This window comes from Ruditapes philippinarum, unplaced genomic scaffold (genome assembly GCF_026571515.1).
Source record: "Ruditapes philippinarum isolate M1 unplaced genomic scaffold, ASM2657151v2 ctg988_1_1_1_1, whole genome shotgun sequence".
NCBI classification, from domain to species: Eukaryota; Metazoa; Mollusca; class Bivalvia; order Venerida; family Veneridae; genus Ruditapes; species Ruditapes philippinarum.
The window spans coordinates 139716-156685 of record NW_026864886.1 but is presented as its reverse complement, the minus strand read 5'-3'; the positions used below and the strand labels follow the sequence as shown (position 1 = coordinate 156685).

At 33.7% G+C, this 16970-nt stretch overlaps 2 protein-coding genes across 2 annotated transcripts in view; one reads left to right on the top strand and one right to left on the bottom strand.

Moving 5' to 3' along the window:
• The window catches only part of LOC132727172 (protein strawberry notch homolog 1-like), a 58795-nt gene that overhangs the window by 13036 nt on the left and 28789 nt on the right, over positions 1-16970 (bottom strand). The window contains 12 exon segments of the mRNA XM_060712600.1: positions 10600-10717; positions 11244-11281; positions 11283-11311; positions 11314-11327; positions 12711-12840; positions 13101-13161; positions 13453-13710; positions 13985-14104; positions 14661-14754; positions 15344-15454; positions 16034-16181; positions 16785-16875. Coding sequence (XP_060568583.1) covers positions 10600-10717; positions 11244-11281; positions 11283-11311; positions 11314-11327; positions 12711-12840; positions 13101-13161; positions 13453-13710; positions 13985-14104; positions 14661-14754; positions 15344-15454; positions 16034-16181; positions 16785-16875 — 1212 coding nt within the window.
• On the top strand, positions 1153-8624 carry LOC132727169 (uncharacterized). The gene is made up of 2 exons (XM_060712596.1): positions 1153-1631; positions 5552-8624. Exon 2 carries the CDS (start codon positions 5572-5574, stop codon positions 7141-7143), a length of 1572 nt encoding a protein of 523 aa, XP_060568579.1. The 5' UTR covers positions 1153-1631; positions 5552-5571; the 3' UTR covers positions 7144-8624.

Genomic DNA, 16970 nt, shown 5'->3' with positions numbered 1-16970 from the left:
AACCTTTAATAACCACTCTGCCATGGATGCCACACCTCATACTTGTATACAAATGAAACTATGGGACTAAATTTAAAGTCCTCAAATAATTGCTTCTGCATCTAGCAATAGTATAAATACAAACACAAAATCAAAGAGGTGAAAGAACAAATATTCTTGCATCTCAAACAGGATTATCTACCGTTTACACCGGTGCTAGAAAACTCTGTCTTACACCCCCCATGTAAGACAAGTCGCGTGCTTTAAATGACGTCATTGATGCGGGCCTTTTATGAATGAATCGCGTTCTTAAGATGACGTCATTTTTCCATTATGAATGAAGTTGTATGTTCATACGCTACTATAAGAAAAAAGTGCGTAATGAGAATATCAGTTTTCATAATTTCTGTTCCGAAAATAATTGACATGTAATATGCAAGAAAAAGAATCAAACACCGGCTGTCGGTACAGACGGGAATATCTAGCTCTCGGTAACTGTTTAGCAGAAACTCGGCAGAGCCTCGTTACCACTGTAAACAGTTACCCTCGAGCTAGATATTCCGGTCTGTACCGGCAGCCGGTGTAAGATTCTTATATGAAGGCTCTAGCTGATGGATTAAACACTTACTGAATGTTATTCTTCAAAAAATCAACATGATAAACTGCAGATACATATTTTGTCAAAATGTTTTTATCTTACTAACATTTGTCTCCTCTATCCAAATTATTAAGTGCTTAGTCACGAAAACACATAAAAACAATATTATCATCTTAAACTACTTAAATTTTCTTTAAAAAATTACTGAATATCACACTTTTGGGTCATGTTTACTGGGTGCAATTACCTAAGAAAAAGAAAAATAATGTCAACCAAATAAAAATGCCCCATCAACCCATAGATCAAAGGTATTTTTAATTTGTATATTTTTAAGATCACAGTGCTTGAAAAGACTGAAATACCTGTAGTGTTTTTGATACAGTATTTAAAATATTAAAGAGAAATTTATATGTGTGTTTTTATATGTGGTACAATACTATTGGCAGATGCAGCATTGCAATAATTATAACTGGTTTATTAGTTTTTTTGGTTTTTCTTTGCGGAGTAGGGTTTTACGTTGCACCAACACAGTATAGGTCATATGGAAGCTTTACAGCTTTACTGGTGGTGGAAGACCTCCAGTGCCCTTTCATGCATTTTTTCATGCAGAAAAAGTCACCTGAGTAGAACCACCAACGTTCCATAAGCTAGCAAGCTAGACTAAGCTTCCTCACACGAAAAGGCCAAAACTTTCTGCTGAGATTCCAACCCCAGTGATAAGGGGCAAGTGCTTTGAAGTCAACAATCTAAACCACTCGGCCACACATAAATGTCAATGATTTCTGAAGTGCTTCTATTAGATAACAAACGGTATGACGGTAAATCCAGCGGAAACTCCATATCACCTCAGGTTATTACACTGTTACTAAGAATAGCAAAATTCATGTGAGTGATCGCACAAATGCAAAATTTAATCATTTTAAGTTTAATCTTATATCAAAGACACAGCTAAATTGTATACCTAACAGCCTGAGGCAAAGTTAAATTGTTTATGTTAATATTCAAAGTATTTGGACTATAGATACTTACGTACAACATTAATTCATAAAGCACAGTAAGTTCCTTTTTTTATGCCCCCGCCATGTAATGGCCGGGGCATATAGTGTTACCCTGTTCCGTCCTTCCGTCATTCCGTCATCATCAGTTTCCGTTCATTATCTTAGTAATGGTTGCACACATTCAACTCAAATTTGACATATGGATATGTCATGAGAAAATACAGGTCAAGTTCGAATTTGGTCATGGTTCGATGATTTTTGGCAGAGTTATGCCCCTTTTACTTTAAAATAATATGAAATTTTCAGTTTCCGTTCATTATCTCCCCAACGATACAACATATTCAACTCAAACTTGACATATGGATATGTCATGAGAAAATACAGGTCAAGTTCGAATTTGGTCATGGTTTGATGATTTTTGGCAGAGTTATGCCCCTTTCACTTTGAAAATAATATGAAATTTTCAGTTTCCATTCATTATCTCCCCAACGGTACAACACATTCAACTCAAACTTGACATATGGATACATCAAAAGAATGCGCAGGTCAAGTTCAAAATTTGGTCGTGGTTCAATGATTTTTGGCAGAGTTATGCCCCTTAAACTTTGAAAATAATATGAAATTTTCAGTTTCTGTTTATTATCTCCCCAACAGTACAACACATTCAACTCAAATTAGACATATGGATATGTTTTTGGAATGCCCAGGCCAAGTTCGAATTTGGTCATGGTTCAATGATTTTTGGCAGAGTAATGCCCCTTTTACTTTGAAAATAATATGAAATTTACAGTTTCTGTTCATTATCTACCCAACTGTGTTACATATTCAACTCAAATTTGACATATGGATATGTCAAAGGAATGGGCAGGTCAAGTTGGAATTTGGTCATGGTTCGATGTTTTTTGGCAGCGTTATGTCCCTTTCACTTTGAAAATAATATAGATACATCTTAGGAATAAGCACTCATACTTTTGTGGAAAGTTTGAATTTGGTCGTGGTTCAATGATTTTGGACAAACTTATCTTTCTTGAATGTTGGAAAAATTTTGAACTTTCAGTTTCAGCACTCATACTTTTGTGGAAATGTATGTAGCCATTATTTTGGCTACAAATATGAAATATGCTATTTTCAAAAGGTTAAGACTGAATAATTTCAGTGCTTTGAACATTGTATGAAAATGGTTTGTGTTAACATTGAAAAGTTTTAAGGGCTTTGAACTGCAAATGAAAAAAATAATTTGTGCAAACAAATTTGGAACTAAATATTATAACATCTGAAATTTTGGCTGCATGCGGGGGCATCCGTGGCATGATGACACATTTCTAGTTTTATTTATTATTTCATATTAAAATGTATTCATTTGACTGTTTCTTTCTTAATTTAAATATCCTTGAAGAAATTAACCTTGAACAGAAATCATAAGCCATTATAATTAGAATGATTCAGTTGCTTAATTTTCATGAAAATTTAAAAAGGGTATTTAAAAGTAAAACATTGTGAAGGGAACAGAATATCAATCCATGTAAATTACCCATTACAAGTCAAAATATGCAAAAATAGCCCATACTGAGGATAATAAATAAGTCGCTCAGTGGAAAAATGGGGATATTTTCTGTAAAAACTAGAACTGCCACTATCATGGCGTGAATACCCCTGCATACCACTTTGTCAGAATCAATAGTGGCCATTTAGAACTCAAGGACAACCTCCCTGCCAAATCTGAGGTTACTAAGCCAGTGCATTGCTAAGTTATGTATTCTTCATGCTTCAAATGTGAAAATGTCAAAATCAATACACTCTGGACAGGCATTCTGAAGCAATTGAGGGGAACAGCTTTATTTTGACAAGGTCCCTGTGACCTTGACCTTTGACCCAGTGACCTCAAAATCAATACGGATCAACTACTTATCATGACTAACCTCCATGCCAAATATGAAGACTGTGGGTCATAGGAACCTTAAGTTATTGGACGGACAAGCTTTTTTGAAGTGCAGGCCCCTGTGACCTTGACATTTGACCTGGTGACCTCAAAATTGTTAGGGGTCATCTACTAATCCTGACTAACCTCCATGCCAAATATGAAGACTGTGGGTCAAAGGAATCTTAAGTTATTAGGCGGACAAACTTTTTGAAGTCAAGGCCCCTGTGACCTTGACCTTTGACCCGGTGACCTCAAAATCAATAGGGGTCATCTACTAATCATGACTAACCTCCATGCCAAATATGAAGACTGTGGGTCAAAGGAATCTTAAGTTATTGGGCGGACAAGCTTTTTGAAGTCAAGGCCCCTGTGACCTTGACCTTTGACCTGGTGACCTCAAAATCGATAGGGGTCATCTACTAATCATGACTAACCTCCATGCCAAATATGAAGACTGTGGGTCAAAGGAATCTTAAGTTATTGGGCGGACAAACTTTTTGAAGTCAAGGCTCCTGTGACCTTGGCCTTTGACCTGGTGACCTCAAAATCAATAGGGGTCATCTACTAATCATGACTAACCTCCATGCCAAATATGAAGACTGTGGGTCATAGGAATCTTAAGTTATTGGGCGGACAAACTTTTTGAAGTCAAGGCCCCTGTGACCTTGACCTTTGACCTGGTGACCTCAAAATCGATAGGGGTCATCTACTAATCATGACTAACCTCCATGCCAAATATGAAGACTGTGGGTCAAAGGAATCTAAAGTTATTGGCTGGAAAAGCTTTTTGAAGTCAAGGCCCCTGTGACCTTGACCTTTGACCTGGTGACCTCAAAATCGATAGGGGTCATCTACTAATCATGACTAACCTCCATGCCAAATATGAAGACTGTGGGTCATAGGAATCTTAAGTTATTGGGCGGACAAACTTTTTGTAGTCAAGGCCCCTGTGACCTTGACCTTTGACCTGGTGACCTCAAAATCAATAGGGGTCATCTTCTAATCATGACTAACCTCCATGCCAAATATGAAGACTGTGGGTCAAAGGAATCTAAAGTTATTGGCTGGAAAAGCTTTTTTGAAGTCAAGGCCCCTGTGACCCTTGACCTTTGACCTGGTGACCTCAAAATCAACAGGGGTCATCTACTAATCATGACTAACCTCCATGCCAAATATGAAGACTGTGGGTCAAAGGAATCTTAAGTTATTGGGCGGACAAGCTTTTTGATGTCAAGGCCCCTGTGACCTTGACCTTTGACCCGGTGACCTCAAAATCAATAGGGGTCACCTACTAATCATGACTAACCTCCATGCAAAATATGAAGACTGTGGGTCAAAGGAATCTTAAGTTATTGGGCGGACAAGCTTTTTGAAGTCAAGGCCCCTGTGACATTGACCTTTGACCTGGTGACCTCAAAATCAATAGGGGTCATCTACTTATCATGACTAACCTGCATGCCAAATATGAAGACTGTGGGTCAAAGGAATCTTAAGTTATTGGGGGGGACAAGCTTTTTGAAGTCAAGGCCCCATCATGACTAACCTCCATGCCTGATATGAAGACTGTGGGTCAAAGGAATCTTAAGTTATTGGGCGGACAAGAAAAACCAACGGACAGCCGGACAGACAAGCTGATTCCAGTATACCCCGCTTACAACTTTGTTGTGCGGGGGTATAATTATATTAGATCAATTATTGCACAAAACAGTCATGTAAATTATTACTTGAATCTTAAATTTTTTTACTTTTCTTAAAATCTTACTAATTTTTTTCCCCAAGTTTGATTTTCTTGAAATATTTTGGCTTATCTGCATTAAGTTCAGCATGCACTTATGTTCAGTCTGACCAGAGTCTATACTAATGATTTCTTTAGTCAAAACATTTTGATGTGCCATAGCTAGATTCTGAGATATTTTTGTTCAGGGTCAGAGTCTAGTCCAACTTATAGTTTCTGTTTTTTTCGAACACATCCTGACTGTCAACTAAATTTATTCACAGTAAAATCTACATTTAACATCTCAACATTTGCTTAATCAGGTTTCCTTTCTCTTACAGAATGGTAATGGCCTGTAACCATGAAGAAAAAGAAATTTGAAGGTGGATTATCAGTTCAGTTTAGCAGAGCATTGGATGAGATCGGTTTTGGAGAGAACGAATCTCTGAAGAGGATTTATTCTATGAACAAACTGTCTGAGGCAAAGAATGTTGCCAACAAACAAACCTCAGGAAAAGGTCACATTGAAAAAAAAATTGTTGGGAGTCAAAGTGATGGAACTGGATTTCATCACTTTAATGACTTAGATTTTCTTGAAATTAATAACAGAGTATATGTTTTGTGTAAATATGAGAAACATTGCACAGAATTTGCAAATGAAACAGTGATTTTCCTGGCAGATGGGAGAATGACTCCACCTGGATATGTTTATCTCAAACCTTTAAAACGTAAATGTTGTACAAACGAACAGCTTCATGAATACGCCCTTGTTGAAAGGGACAATGAAACATATCTTTCTAGTGATAATTATCTAAGTGAAAAGGAAGATCTTTCCCAAAACAGCAACAGGTGTGAAGGTCAGATAATTCGACAGCTTTCTCGTGCTGGACCTTCCATTCCAAAACACATCAAACAGAATCCTTTAGCAGAAAGGATTCTGTCGGACTTAAATTTAAAAGATACGGACACAGACATTGTAAGTGCCTTTCCATGTGATGCAGGACCCATAATGGAAGAATGGAGCTCGAGGGAAAGAAAAAACGGATGGCCAAGTAAAGAGACAATTTCCCATGTTGCAAAGCTTCAAGCTCATGTGGTGCCAGTTGGTCAGCGGGGAAGCCATAATGAAGACCTCCTATGGAGAATTTGCTTCACTCTTGGAGAGCTACATCTCGTACAAAATTTCAATAGCATCCAAAGAAAAATATTCGTGTTGATGAAGCTAATAGCAAAACATTTCCTGAAACCAATATGCAATGACATAAGTTCTTATGTCATTAAAAATGTCATGTTTTGGATTTCAGAAGAAATTCTTGAAGAAGAGTTTCATGAAGAAAATTTTGTAGAAATAGTTCAATACGCCCTTAAATTTTTGTTAAAGGCAGTTAAAACGAAACAATTACAAAATTATATGATACCATCAAGGAATCTATTTGATGGGAAATTTGAAAACAATGATCTTTGCATCCAAGAGCTTACTGATGTAATATCAAAATATATCAATAAACAAGAAACACTTCTGCACGATTTGAAACCGATCTTCTCCGATTTGAAAATGGGACACAAGATCGAAACTATCGAGAGAAAAATTCTAGACTCTTTATCAACAGACCAGCTTGTAGAAATGTATATGCAAATGAATTCTTGTCAAACACCAGAAAGAATGATACATCTTAACATTCTATACAAAGCAATTCCATTTTGGAACACTGACATTTCTGGGGAAATACTGTGTTCCGAGCCTCTATGTAAAACCAATATTAACAACTTTCAAAACCATATCTATCACAACATCAATAATGTTCTAGAAACATGCCTGAACAAGAGTTCAAGTTTGTCACTAAATATGTCAGATGTCACCATGACCCATGGCGACAGGAATCTCTTTTTGTTTTATCATGTATTTGTGTTTTTACCACACTGCTGTATGTAATCTGCTGGAAACTGTCAAAATAAGTCATTTTGATATGTCAAAATAATTCATTTTGACAGTTTCCAGCATATTACATGCAATATTGTGGTAAAAACACAAATACATGACAATTTAAAAAGATGATTAAACAATATATGAGCCGCGTCTAGCGATTTTGGTCCTTGTAGCGTTGCAAATATGTCATATTTTGAACATCAACATCATTTGTTGTTTGTAATATCAAATCATTACTTTGCTTTACGCAGGTACGATAATTAAGCTGAAAATTTGAACATGATGATTCAGTGAGAAGGCAAAAAAAAAAAGATATAGGCTGAACATCAGCACATTTGCCATGCCAATAATGGTCAAATTATCATAAAATAATCACCCCTTGATCATCAAGATCAAAATAACTATCCAGCACCTGTTAACTATAATTATAAAATATATAAAAGGTATATAACTCGCCGTAGCATATTCCGTGTTACGGTAAACATTTTCCTCTTGCATTTTTTTTTAAATAAGACTTATTTTCATACTTAAACATGTAAACATAGCATAATAGATATATCTTTCAGTAGCCATTAAAAACATTGAGCCATCTATCTTTATTTACGTAAATGAATTATCAAACGTGATTACCTTAAACTTGCAAGGTTGACATTTTTTGTGCCACGGAAATTTCCAAATCTACCACGAGTAAACATACGTTAAGTTGCTGGCGATTTGTAAGATAGTATGATCAAGGGGTGATTATTTTATGATAATTTGACCATTATTGGCATGGCAAATATGCTGAGATGAACTACAAGGACCAAAATCGCTAGACACGGCTTATATACCTACATATTTTTTATCTTTGACAGAAGGAAAGAAAATTGACATTAAACCCAGTCCCTTTCAATAAGAAAGGGTCTGGGCTTAATGTGGGTATTTTTTTTTTATAAGAACTTGTATGTTAGCTGTTACACTTGTACATCAAGGTGAGGAACGGAGATCTTCCAGCTTAGGTTGGTCCTTATGTCTTGATGAAATTATTCATAATCAATTGAATTAACAATCTCAAAAACTTGAAAAATTAAACATTCCTGTTGAGACTTTTTATGAAGACATAAGGGGCAAAGTAGGCCAGAAAGTCTTTGTTCCTGACCCTGGGTAATCTAGAACAATAGAACAAAGACAAAAAGTAAATTCACATAAAATCAGGCCCCTATCAATTAGGGGCCTGATTTTATGTGAATTCACTTTTCAACTTACTAAGGTTATAAATAGTTCCTGACTCTGGTTATTATATAACAAGGTACAAAAAAAGTAAATTCACATAAAATCGGGCCCCTTTCAAATGAGGAAGGGGCCTGATTTTATGTGAATTCACTTTTAAAATTTAGTATAGTTATAAACTATCACATCTGAAAAATGTCGAGGCCAGGAACATATATCTTCAAGTTAAGTTTTGTCCTCATGTTTTGATCAGTATAACAACCAAATACTAGTATATATACTGATGTAAACAAAATTTTCAGACAATGTATTTTTTGTTAAATTTCTTGTCAAAGTGACATGTTTTATCAAGATATGAGGGCAAAGCTAGGCTAGAAAGTATATGTTCCTGAGCCTGGACTTTTATTTGAATTTTTGGTTGAGAAAAATAATCTTACATTATAATATTTGATAGGATATTAATCATTTTAATGTTAAAAAATAAAGCAAACCCTGAAATTGGTCAAGTTCTCATTAAAAAAATATTTAACAATATTTGACAGTTTTTGTATTTATAATTTTTTGTGAAATTGTTCTTTATTATTTTGAATATTTTGACGTGCAGTCCATAAATCTAAAATTTATTATTCAACTTGGTCTACGAATTCTTCAATAGTCAACTGTTATGTAAATTGTTTGTAAATTGTGGTCAGATAAATTCCTGTAAACTTGATAAAAAAATTTTAAAAATTTTTAAAATTCAGACGAGGTTATCAGAATTCTTCAAAATTCAACTATGAATATGAATTCTTTAAAATTAGTTTGAATTTTTGTAAATTCTATACAATTAAACTTATATTGATTTTTCATCATTCAATAAGAGTTACAAATTCTGCATTAAACAATTAACTTCATATATACAATTACATTATTTTGAAAGGTTATTTTTCTCAGCCATTTACCTCGGTATACTCAGTACATTTAAAAGCACAATTTTCTGACTTTTTATTTACAGTTAACTAAGAATTTATAAAATCTTGATAGATCTAAGTAATTACTTTTTCAACTGAAGACATCAAAGTTGTTTCTTAAAAAAAATGTAATTATAAATAGTTGGAAATATCAATACAACAACCCTTTACATTTTACAGTATTTTTTACCTATCTGAAAATGCAACACTTTTATTGTAGTTTATCTTTATGACAATAAAGATCAAATTTTATTTCCCATTAAGGAAAATATGTTAAACATAGACCTGTTAATATTAATTTATTAGATTCAATTAAATTTTCAAATTTTGTTAACTTTCTATGTTGTAATGTGTTAAACATGTACAAGCAAAGAAAATTTATTTATCAACCCAATTTTTAGTCATTTTCTTATTGGTTAGTGAGTTGAACTAAAATCAAAAATAATATTTTGAATTTTCATAAGACAATACCAGTCACTGTGAAGTTAAGGAAAGGTGTTGAGTTGAGTTTTTAAATGTACTGAGCATATCACTTATTTTTATATAGATTTTTTAGTTTTAATAAGTTACAGCTTTCACATACTTTAATGGAATAGGAATTGTACATACAATATAGATTATCTGTATAGAAGTTATATTCATATACAGAAATTTTGATTTTGTCAACCAGTATGCAAAAATTGAGTTTGAAATATTTTTAAAATAAAGTTAAACATTTTAAAGATGGTTATCAGTTTAGAGATATACATGTTCTTTATTTGTATTAGAAATGTTTGTACATGTATATACACTATGTCTAGGATATGATTTTACATTCTACAAATAAAATTATAATAAATTTCATTATGCTATCCAGCTTCTATTCCCCCCCCCCCCTTACCACACTAATTATCTTGTATGGACTTATCCATCTATCAATCTGGACTAAACCATTCATCATATTAAGGGAAAACTTCAAATTAAAATGTACTGACTGCATAGCAAACAGTGCAGTCTATGATTGATAACCCAACACAACACAACACGGACATGCTGGCTGATCTTTGACTGCACTGTTCACATGGGTAGATTCAGCTGCCACTAACAGGCTAAAGGTTCAACAACTCCTCAATGTATCAACCACATATTAATATTTTAAACCATTGTTTAAGTGAGATTAGATGTCTGCCTATCAACCCTAGGATTGTGGATTCAAGCCCTTTTTGGGTCACAACAATGCTTCTCTATACAACATCAGTACTGATTAGTTTCAGGAAGTGGACATCAAAAATATGAAATCTAAATCATACAAAACAAAACTTACACTACATATATGACTATACATGTTCCGGAGGGCATTACGACCATAAGATGTGTCAAAGTTAAACTCTGTCAAATCTGCTCCAGTAGCAGCTCTACGATCTCCCTTTGTTAACGCCCCTGAAATATATCAATAAAGGTAAATAGAAATAACTCCTCTTTGTTTGAAGTAAAGCTTGTCATACTGACATATATGGTACAGAAAGTTCAAAGACATCGGTGGACAATATCAATAAATAAATTTACAGTATTACCTCACGGCAAAATTCTTTGTTTTTCTTTATAAAAGAAATTTATTCCTATTAGAAATTTTATAATAAACAAATTCAATAAACAAAGAACTCTTGTGTAACAACCGTTATTAGACAACCTTTTTGTATATTCTTCAATTGGTTTAGTTACCAAAAAATAATACATTTTTTTGAAATACAGTCCTTAATTAAAATGTTGATGATAAATGCTTACAATCACTGTTTTAAAAGATTAGTTTAAAAAGGTTGCAGTTCACAACTTAGGAAAAAAATGTAAAAAATTAGATATCTGTAAAATTAAAATGGGTTCAAAAGTAGCTTGATTGAATATTTTAAGTTAAATTTTAAATGGTTTATCAGTTTAGAGATATAATGTTATATATTGTATTGAAATTTTAATGATGCATGTCGCCTTGCCACAGCTGCAGCAAATAAATCTCTCACCACCCAGATCTGTTGTCAACACTTATAAAGTGGTCCACTGGAAATCATAGAACATTTTTCACTCATTTATTCTTTTCCTTCTGTTGGGTTTTACATTTCACCAACATAGTAAAATGTCATATGGTGACTTTTAGGGATGTGCGGTATTAACGGTTTATACCGCGGTTTCGTTCAGACGCGGTACGTACCGGTACGACCCCTAGGAATACCGGTTTTTTAATATATATAATTTTACATAATATTTTTGTATAAGATTCGGACTTTATTTACCCTGTAATCTGTGTTTCAACTTTCAACCTAAATTAAAGTGGAATTCTAAGTCTATTTTTAGAACAGCAGTAAATGCACAGTATAAATACTCTAACGAATAAATTAGTCGCGGAAAGGTCGGATCGTTTCCCGGTTGTTTTTCATATTTATTATGTAGTGTAAAATACATTTCATCCGCCGACATTTTTATAATTTCTATATATCATTCTTCATTTAAATGCATTAAAAGGGGACACCCATGTTAGTGCTCAGTCTAAGGCTAGTAAACATGTTGACGTATTGACGAGTGGCGACAATAACAAAACGTAAAGCATTTAGACATAGCCCAACTTGTAAACAGCTCATACCATCATGGACGAATTCACCACAGTCAAAAATCTATCAACTGATAGTTGAAAGAAATAAAGATATTAATCTGTTTTTCTAAAATGTATTGTGTTTTATCAAAATGTTTAAACATTCTTATGGCAGTTGGTCTTAGTTTGCATAAGTTAAACATTAAAAAGTGTCTTCATAATACCGTGGTACATACCGCGGTACACAGGTGAAATACCGCGAAATACCGCGGTACAAAAAAATTGGTGGTACCCATCCCTAGTGACTTTCCAGCTTTACTGGTGAAAGTAGACCTCATGTGCCCTTCTGTGTGTTATTTCAAGCATAAACGGCACCTAAGTAGAACCACTAATGTTCCAAAAGCTAGCTTTCTCACATGGAAGAATGAGGAGAAGCTTGCCCAGCCTAAACTTTCAGCCATAAGAGGCAAGTAGTTTGAAGTCAAAGACCTTAACCACTTGACCATGGACGCCCACTTTAAAAGTTGATCTTTATCTCAAGTCTAGAAGACAAGAGAAACTAGATATGACTCCTTGTAGTGTATCCCTGATGGAATTCAAACACTCAGCAGTGAGGGGCAAGTGGTTTGAAGCCAAGAACCATGGACGTAATCCCCCCTTCCCCCCCCCCCAAAAAAAAAACATCACACATGCAACATCTTATATAATATTTCATGCTTGGTGTTATGATTCATCAAAATTCAAAGCAAAGACAATTTTCTTTAAATAAAGAATCGTATTTGAAAAAGCAGGATTACGCAACTTTTCAAAGATTTTTTTCCAATAACAGCACTAAAAATCTGTTTTTATGTTACCTAGATTGGTTAGATCTATGAGATCTGCCTAACTGTTGTACAGCTTTATCAGCACTCCATGGTAATTCCACAGTTAGGTGAATACGTCTTCTCTGGTTAGCCACTCTTTGATCAGCATGCAGAGAAATTCCTGATACACAAATACACATATGCAAATTAAATTTTAGGGGAAAACTGCATGATTTTAAAGAATTTCCTTATGGGGAAGCAGCCTTTAAATGGTCCCTGCTATAAAAGGAAAATAGCTTTGTTATGTAAAATAACAGATTATCAAATTTTGAAACGCTTCAACTATAACCAACTAAACATCTCGTGAATACATTCAAATTTGTTAAAAATTCAAGAATCACCTAAGAAATGAATATCATGCTGAACTAGAGTTAATGTTACCTGTACTAGCAGCATCAGATATTATTGCTACAAGTTTCTTCCCTTCCATAAACATATTCCTCTGAAAAAATAAAATTATGTATAATTTATTAAGCCCTATTATTTCAAAATTACATCATTCTCAATGCAAAACATTTTTTACATGATTATGGGGACAGGTCCATTGTCTACCCATTGGCAAAATTTCATATAATAGAAATCTGTTTAATTGGGTCATGATCACTTTTCAGACTGAATAATCATTGAGATTGTTTAAGCAAAATACCACTTCCGAGATAATGGGAAAGAAAATATTGCTTAAAGTACATTACAGGGTGTCAAAACATAGTAAAACCTTCCCCTATACACATACCTCCTGTACATTCAGACTGTCTATAGCACCGTAGGCATCATTATCAGCTGTTCTAGTCTCGTACCTCGGTGTCTCTGTAGCCGACGGTCTCACGATTCTACCTCTACGTCCGGTCATCTCGGCAACATTCCCCGGACCACCTAGCTTGTCTATAATCTCATCAAGGGGACTGTCTGGTAGAGCAATTTTCTTGGTAAAATTTAGCAGCATGTTTTTGGCTGTCACGCTCCATGGATCCTCTTTAATTTCCCCTTCTTTCTATACATATACAAAATTTATAAAATATAAAAAAATAAAACAACAACATAGAAGTATGGTTCAAAGACTGAAATTAAAACATGCATAATTTTTTGAAAAACCTCTTTATCAAAATTTTAAGGAAAAATCAGCCTTACAGTGCTTTAAAATTAATATATAAGTATTACCTTTTATCCGAAAAATAAAACAAAATTAGTAAATTAAACAAACAACAAACTGTACATAACATTGTTAACTGAAATTGACATGATTAAAAAAGGTAAAAATGTTTTACCGGAGCATCAACACGTGTAGGAAAGTACTGGTCTATAAAACGTGTAAGTATTTCACGACAGAGTGACATAAATCCTGTCACACTTCCTTTACCTTTGTCCAGCTCACTCTCCAAAGATGCCTTGAAATAAAACACAAATTTTTTATCATTTTAAAAGTCAATGAACATCAACCAAAACTTAAATTGGATATGAAACATGGCTTAAGATTGTAAAAAAGCACCTTTCTTGCGGCATATTTTTTCAAATATAGTGTAACTAATTCTTTGAAATGCTTTTTCACATGAAGTACATTTCTATCTATCTTTTTTATTTAAAACAATAATCTTGTACTCTAAAATTTTGAAAATGTGGCTGAGCAGTTGGTTGTGTAGAGTCTAATCTAAATGTTGTAATGTGCCAGCTGACAAAATCACATCATACTGACTGCAAATCTGCCATATTCTAACAGTCAGTATCAGTACAGTCATACCCCTTCTATACTGGTGACTTAGACAACTCATTAGTGACCACCTATTATGCTCTCAAATAAATATGTGAAGTTTCAACCAATTCTCTTTAGTAGTACTGATGATAAAAACTTGCATACAAAAACTTAAGCCAAAATGTAACGACAACAAGTACAATAACTCTCCCTTTGAATAGTCAGGCTTACAGATAAGTTTATAATGCACTTACTTCTCCTGTAGTTTGTAGACCTATTACAATACAACATCCATCATTGATAGCTTCATGAGCTTCCTTTACTATAGATGGTACCTTCATACCTAGACTGTATATAACAGAAATCAATACAAGAATAGAGTACATAATTATTGTTGTCTGCCCTTCTGAACAATCTTCACCTTTATAAATAAAGTACATAATTAACTGTCTGCCCTTTAGTGCAAACTTCTAAATCAATACCTATCATTTTGGACTGAGTTCAAAATTCTGTTTTACTGAATTCAGATGAAATGTAACATAGAATAGTAACTTGCAAATGAAACTTACAGCAGTTTGAGACGTGACAGCACTAAATTCAAAACTGTTTATAATCAACCCTGTTAATTAAAGTCAAGTCTGGAAAAATGGAAAAATTCTAATTGTAGACAGAACCTAGGGTCAAATATGAAATATATTTTCATTCTAATTGATCGAAAAAAATCTAAAATACATCCACTTATTAAGAAGTGTTCTAAAAATTGTATACAGCGATGGGCTAAAACATAGGCTTGACTAAATTTTTTATAACCTTCACAAGAATTACTTTTTTTAAAATACACAACACTATTAAATGCTTACATTTTATATGTATCTTCTCTAGTTTAGAGACTATTGTATAAAGATCTCATTTACAGACCAAGCAAAAACTGACCTACCATAACTGTTTGAAGAATCTCTGATGACATGACCAGAATTGAGCCCAGAGGCGAGTGTTGTTATTTGTTGTCCTCAATATGGCTGACTCTAGCGCTTTCCGTAACTCATTCCTAAAATTTACATGAATCAGTTTACAAACTTCTAAATGCTTAAAACAACATGTATAACATTGAAATATATTTTCATTATTCATTCAATCTAAATGTTCAATTAAAGTCCCTTACATCAATAAATGTTAGTTCATTATTCATAGTAGGGTCCATTAAAAAAAGAAATGGGTAAAAGTAACAACAACTGTCAGTAGGACAGCTTGCTCAACTTGACTCAGTGCTTGACAGTATAACAACAGCCTTGATTATGTTGAATTTTCAAAGTTGAAAAAATGGTCATAATTCTGTTAAAACCCATGTTAAAGTTAAAGGTTTTTATACAGTGACCTCCTATTATTGTCTCCTCTAAAATGGGTTGTAAAATTTCAACCAATTCCCTTCAGTAGGTTTGGAGAGAACACTTTTCACACAAAAACTTAACCAATGTTTGACAGCGACGGTGATGCCAGGGTGAGTACATTACCTCTCCCTGTTCCTTGAATAGTCAAGCAAAAAAAACATCAATCTTCTATATGCTATAATGATAATGTAAAAGGACAGTCTTTCATTTTGTATGAAAACATTGATAAATATACTAACCATACATGTACTGCTGTGTCATACATTTTGACCTGTTCCTTTGTCAATGAAGCTTCTACAGTTATAAACTCTGCTTGTTTATAACTCAGACCTCTAGATACATACATGCCAGCTGACTTCATCTCCATTGCTAACATCTCTGCCATTCCTGAATATTATAACATACATGTCCATATAAATACATTAAATGTAATGGACAGTCCTTAAAAATATACAAGTACACAAAAAATGTAAATGATGTATCTTATAAAACGATGAACACAGCCCTATTTAACTTGTTAACATTTATAATTATCCCTCACTATTTTTGGAATGTTAATTTCCCCTAATAAGCAAATGGGAGTTATTCTTACAGTTTATTGAAGTGTACCGTGTGACTAAACATTTTATACTGTTAAAATACTAATACACGGATACTTTTCTCATCCCTGTAATTATTCACTCTAATTACATACTTCTCCACTTGTTAACATTACAGTTGAAACTATAGGTTAAAATTAGTCTCTTTGGATTGGTGGTCTGTTAAAACAGGTATTTTCACTATTTAACTATCTTGCATGCAGAACAAAATTTTACTTTTAGCTTTAAGTGTTAAGTTCTTTGGTTGTCTTTTGTTTAGATTTTTTTTAAAAACAAATTTACATCATATTGTCTAACCAGTATATTACTGCCTTAGTGCAGTAATGGGATAACTCCTATTAACTTATATAAGGAGTTAACCTATTACTGCACTAAGTTGACTATATCTCACCTAAGCCTTTCTTTTGAACAGACACTAAAAACTGTTCAAAGTTCCTATATGGTGCACCTTCTCCCCACAGTCCAAGTCTTTCCATAAATGCCTGAAACAAATTGCACAAGATTTCTACACGTTCATTGTAGGTTCAAACAAACTTTGCATATAAGAGTGAACAAGCAATTATCATAGTATTGCAAG

What these genes read in the sequence shown, in the direction of transcription:
- LOC132727169 (XM_060712596.1), top strand. Translation starts at nt 5,572, where the DNA reads ATGAAGAAAAAGAAATTTGAAGGTGGATTATCAGTTCAGTTTAGCAGA.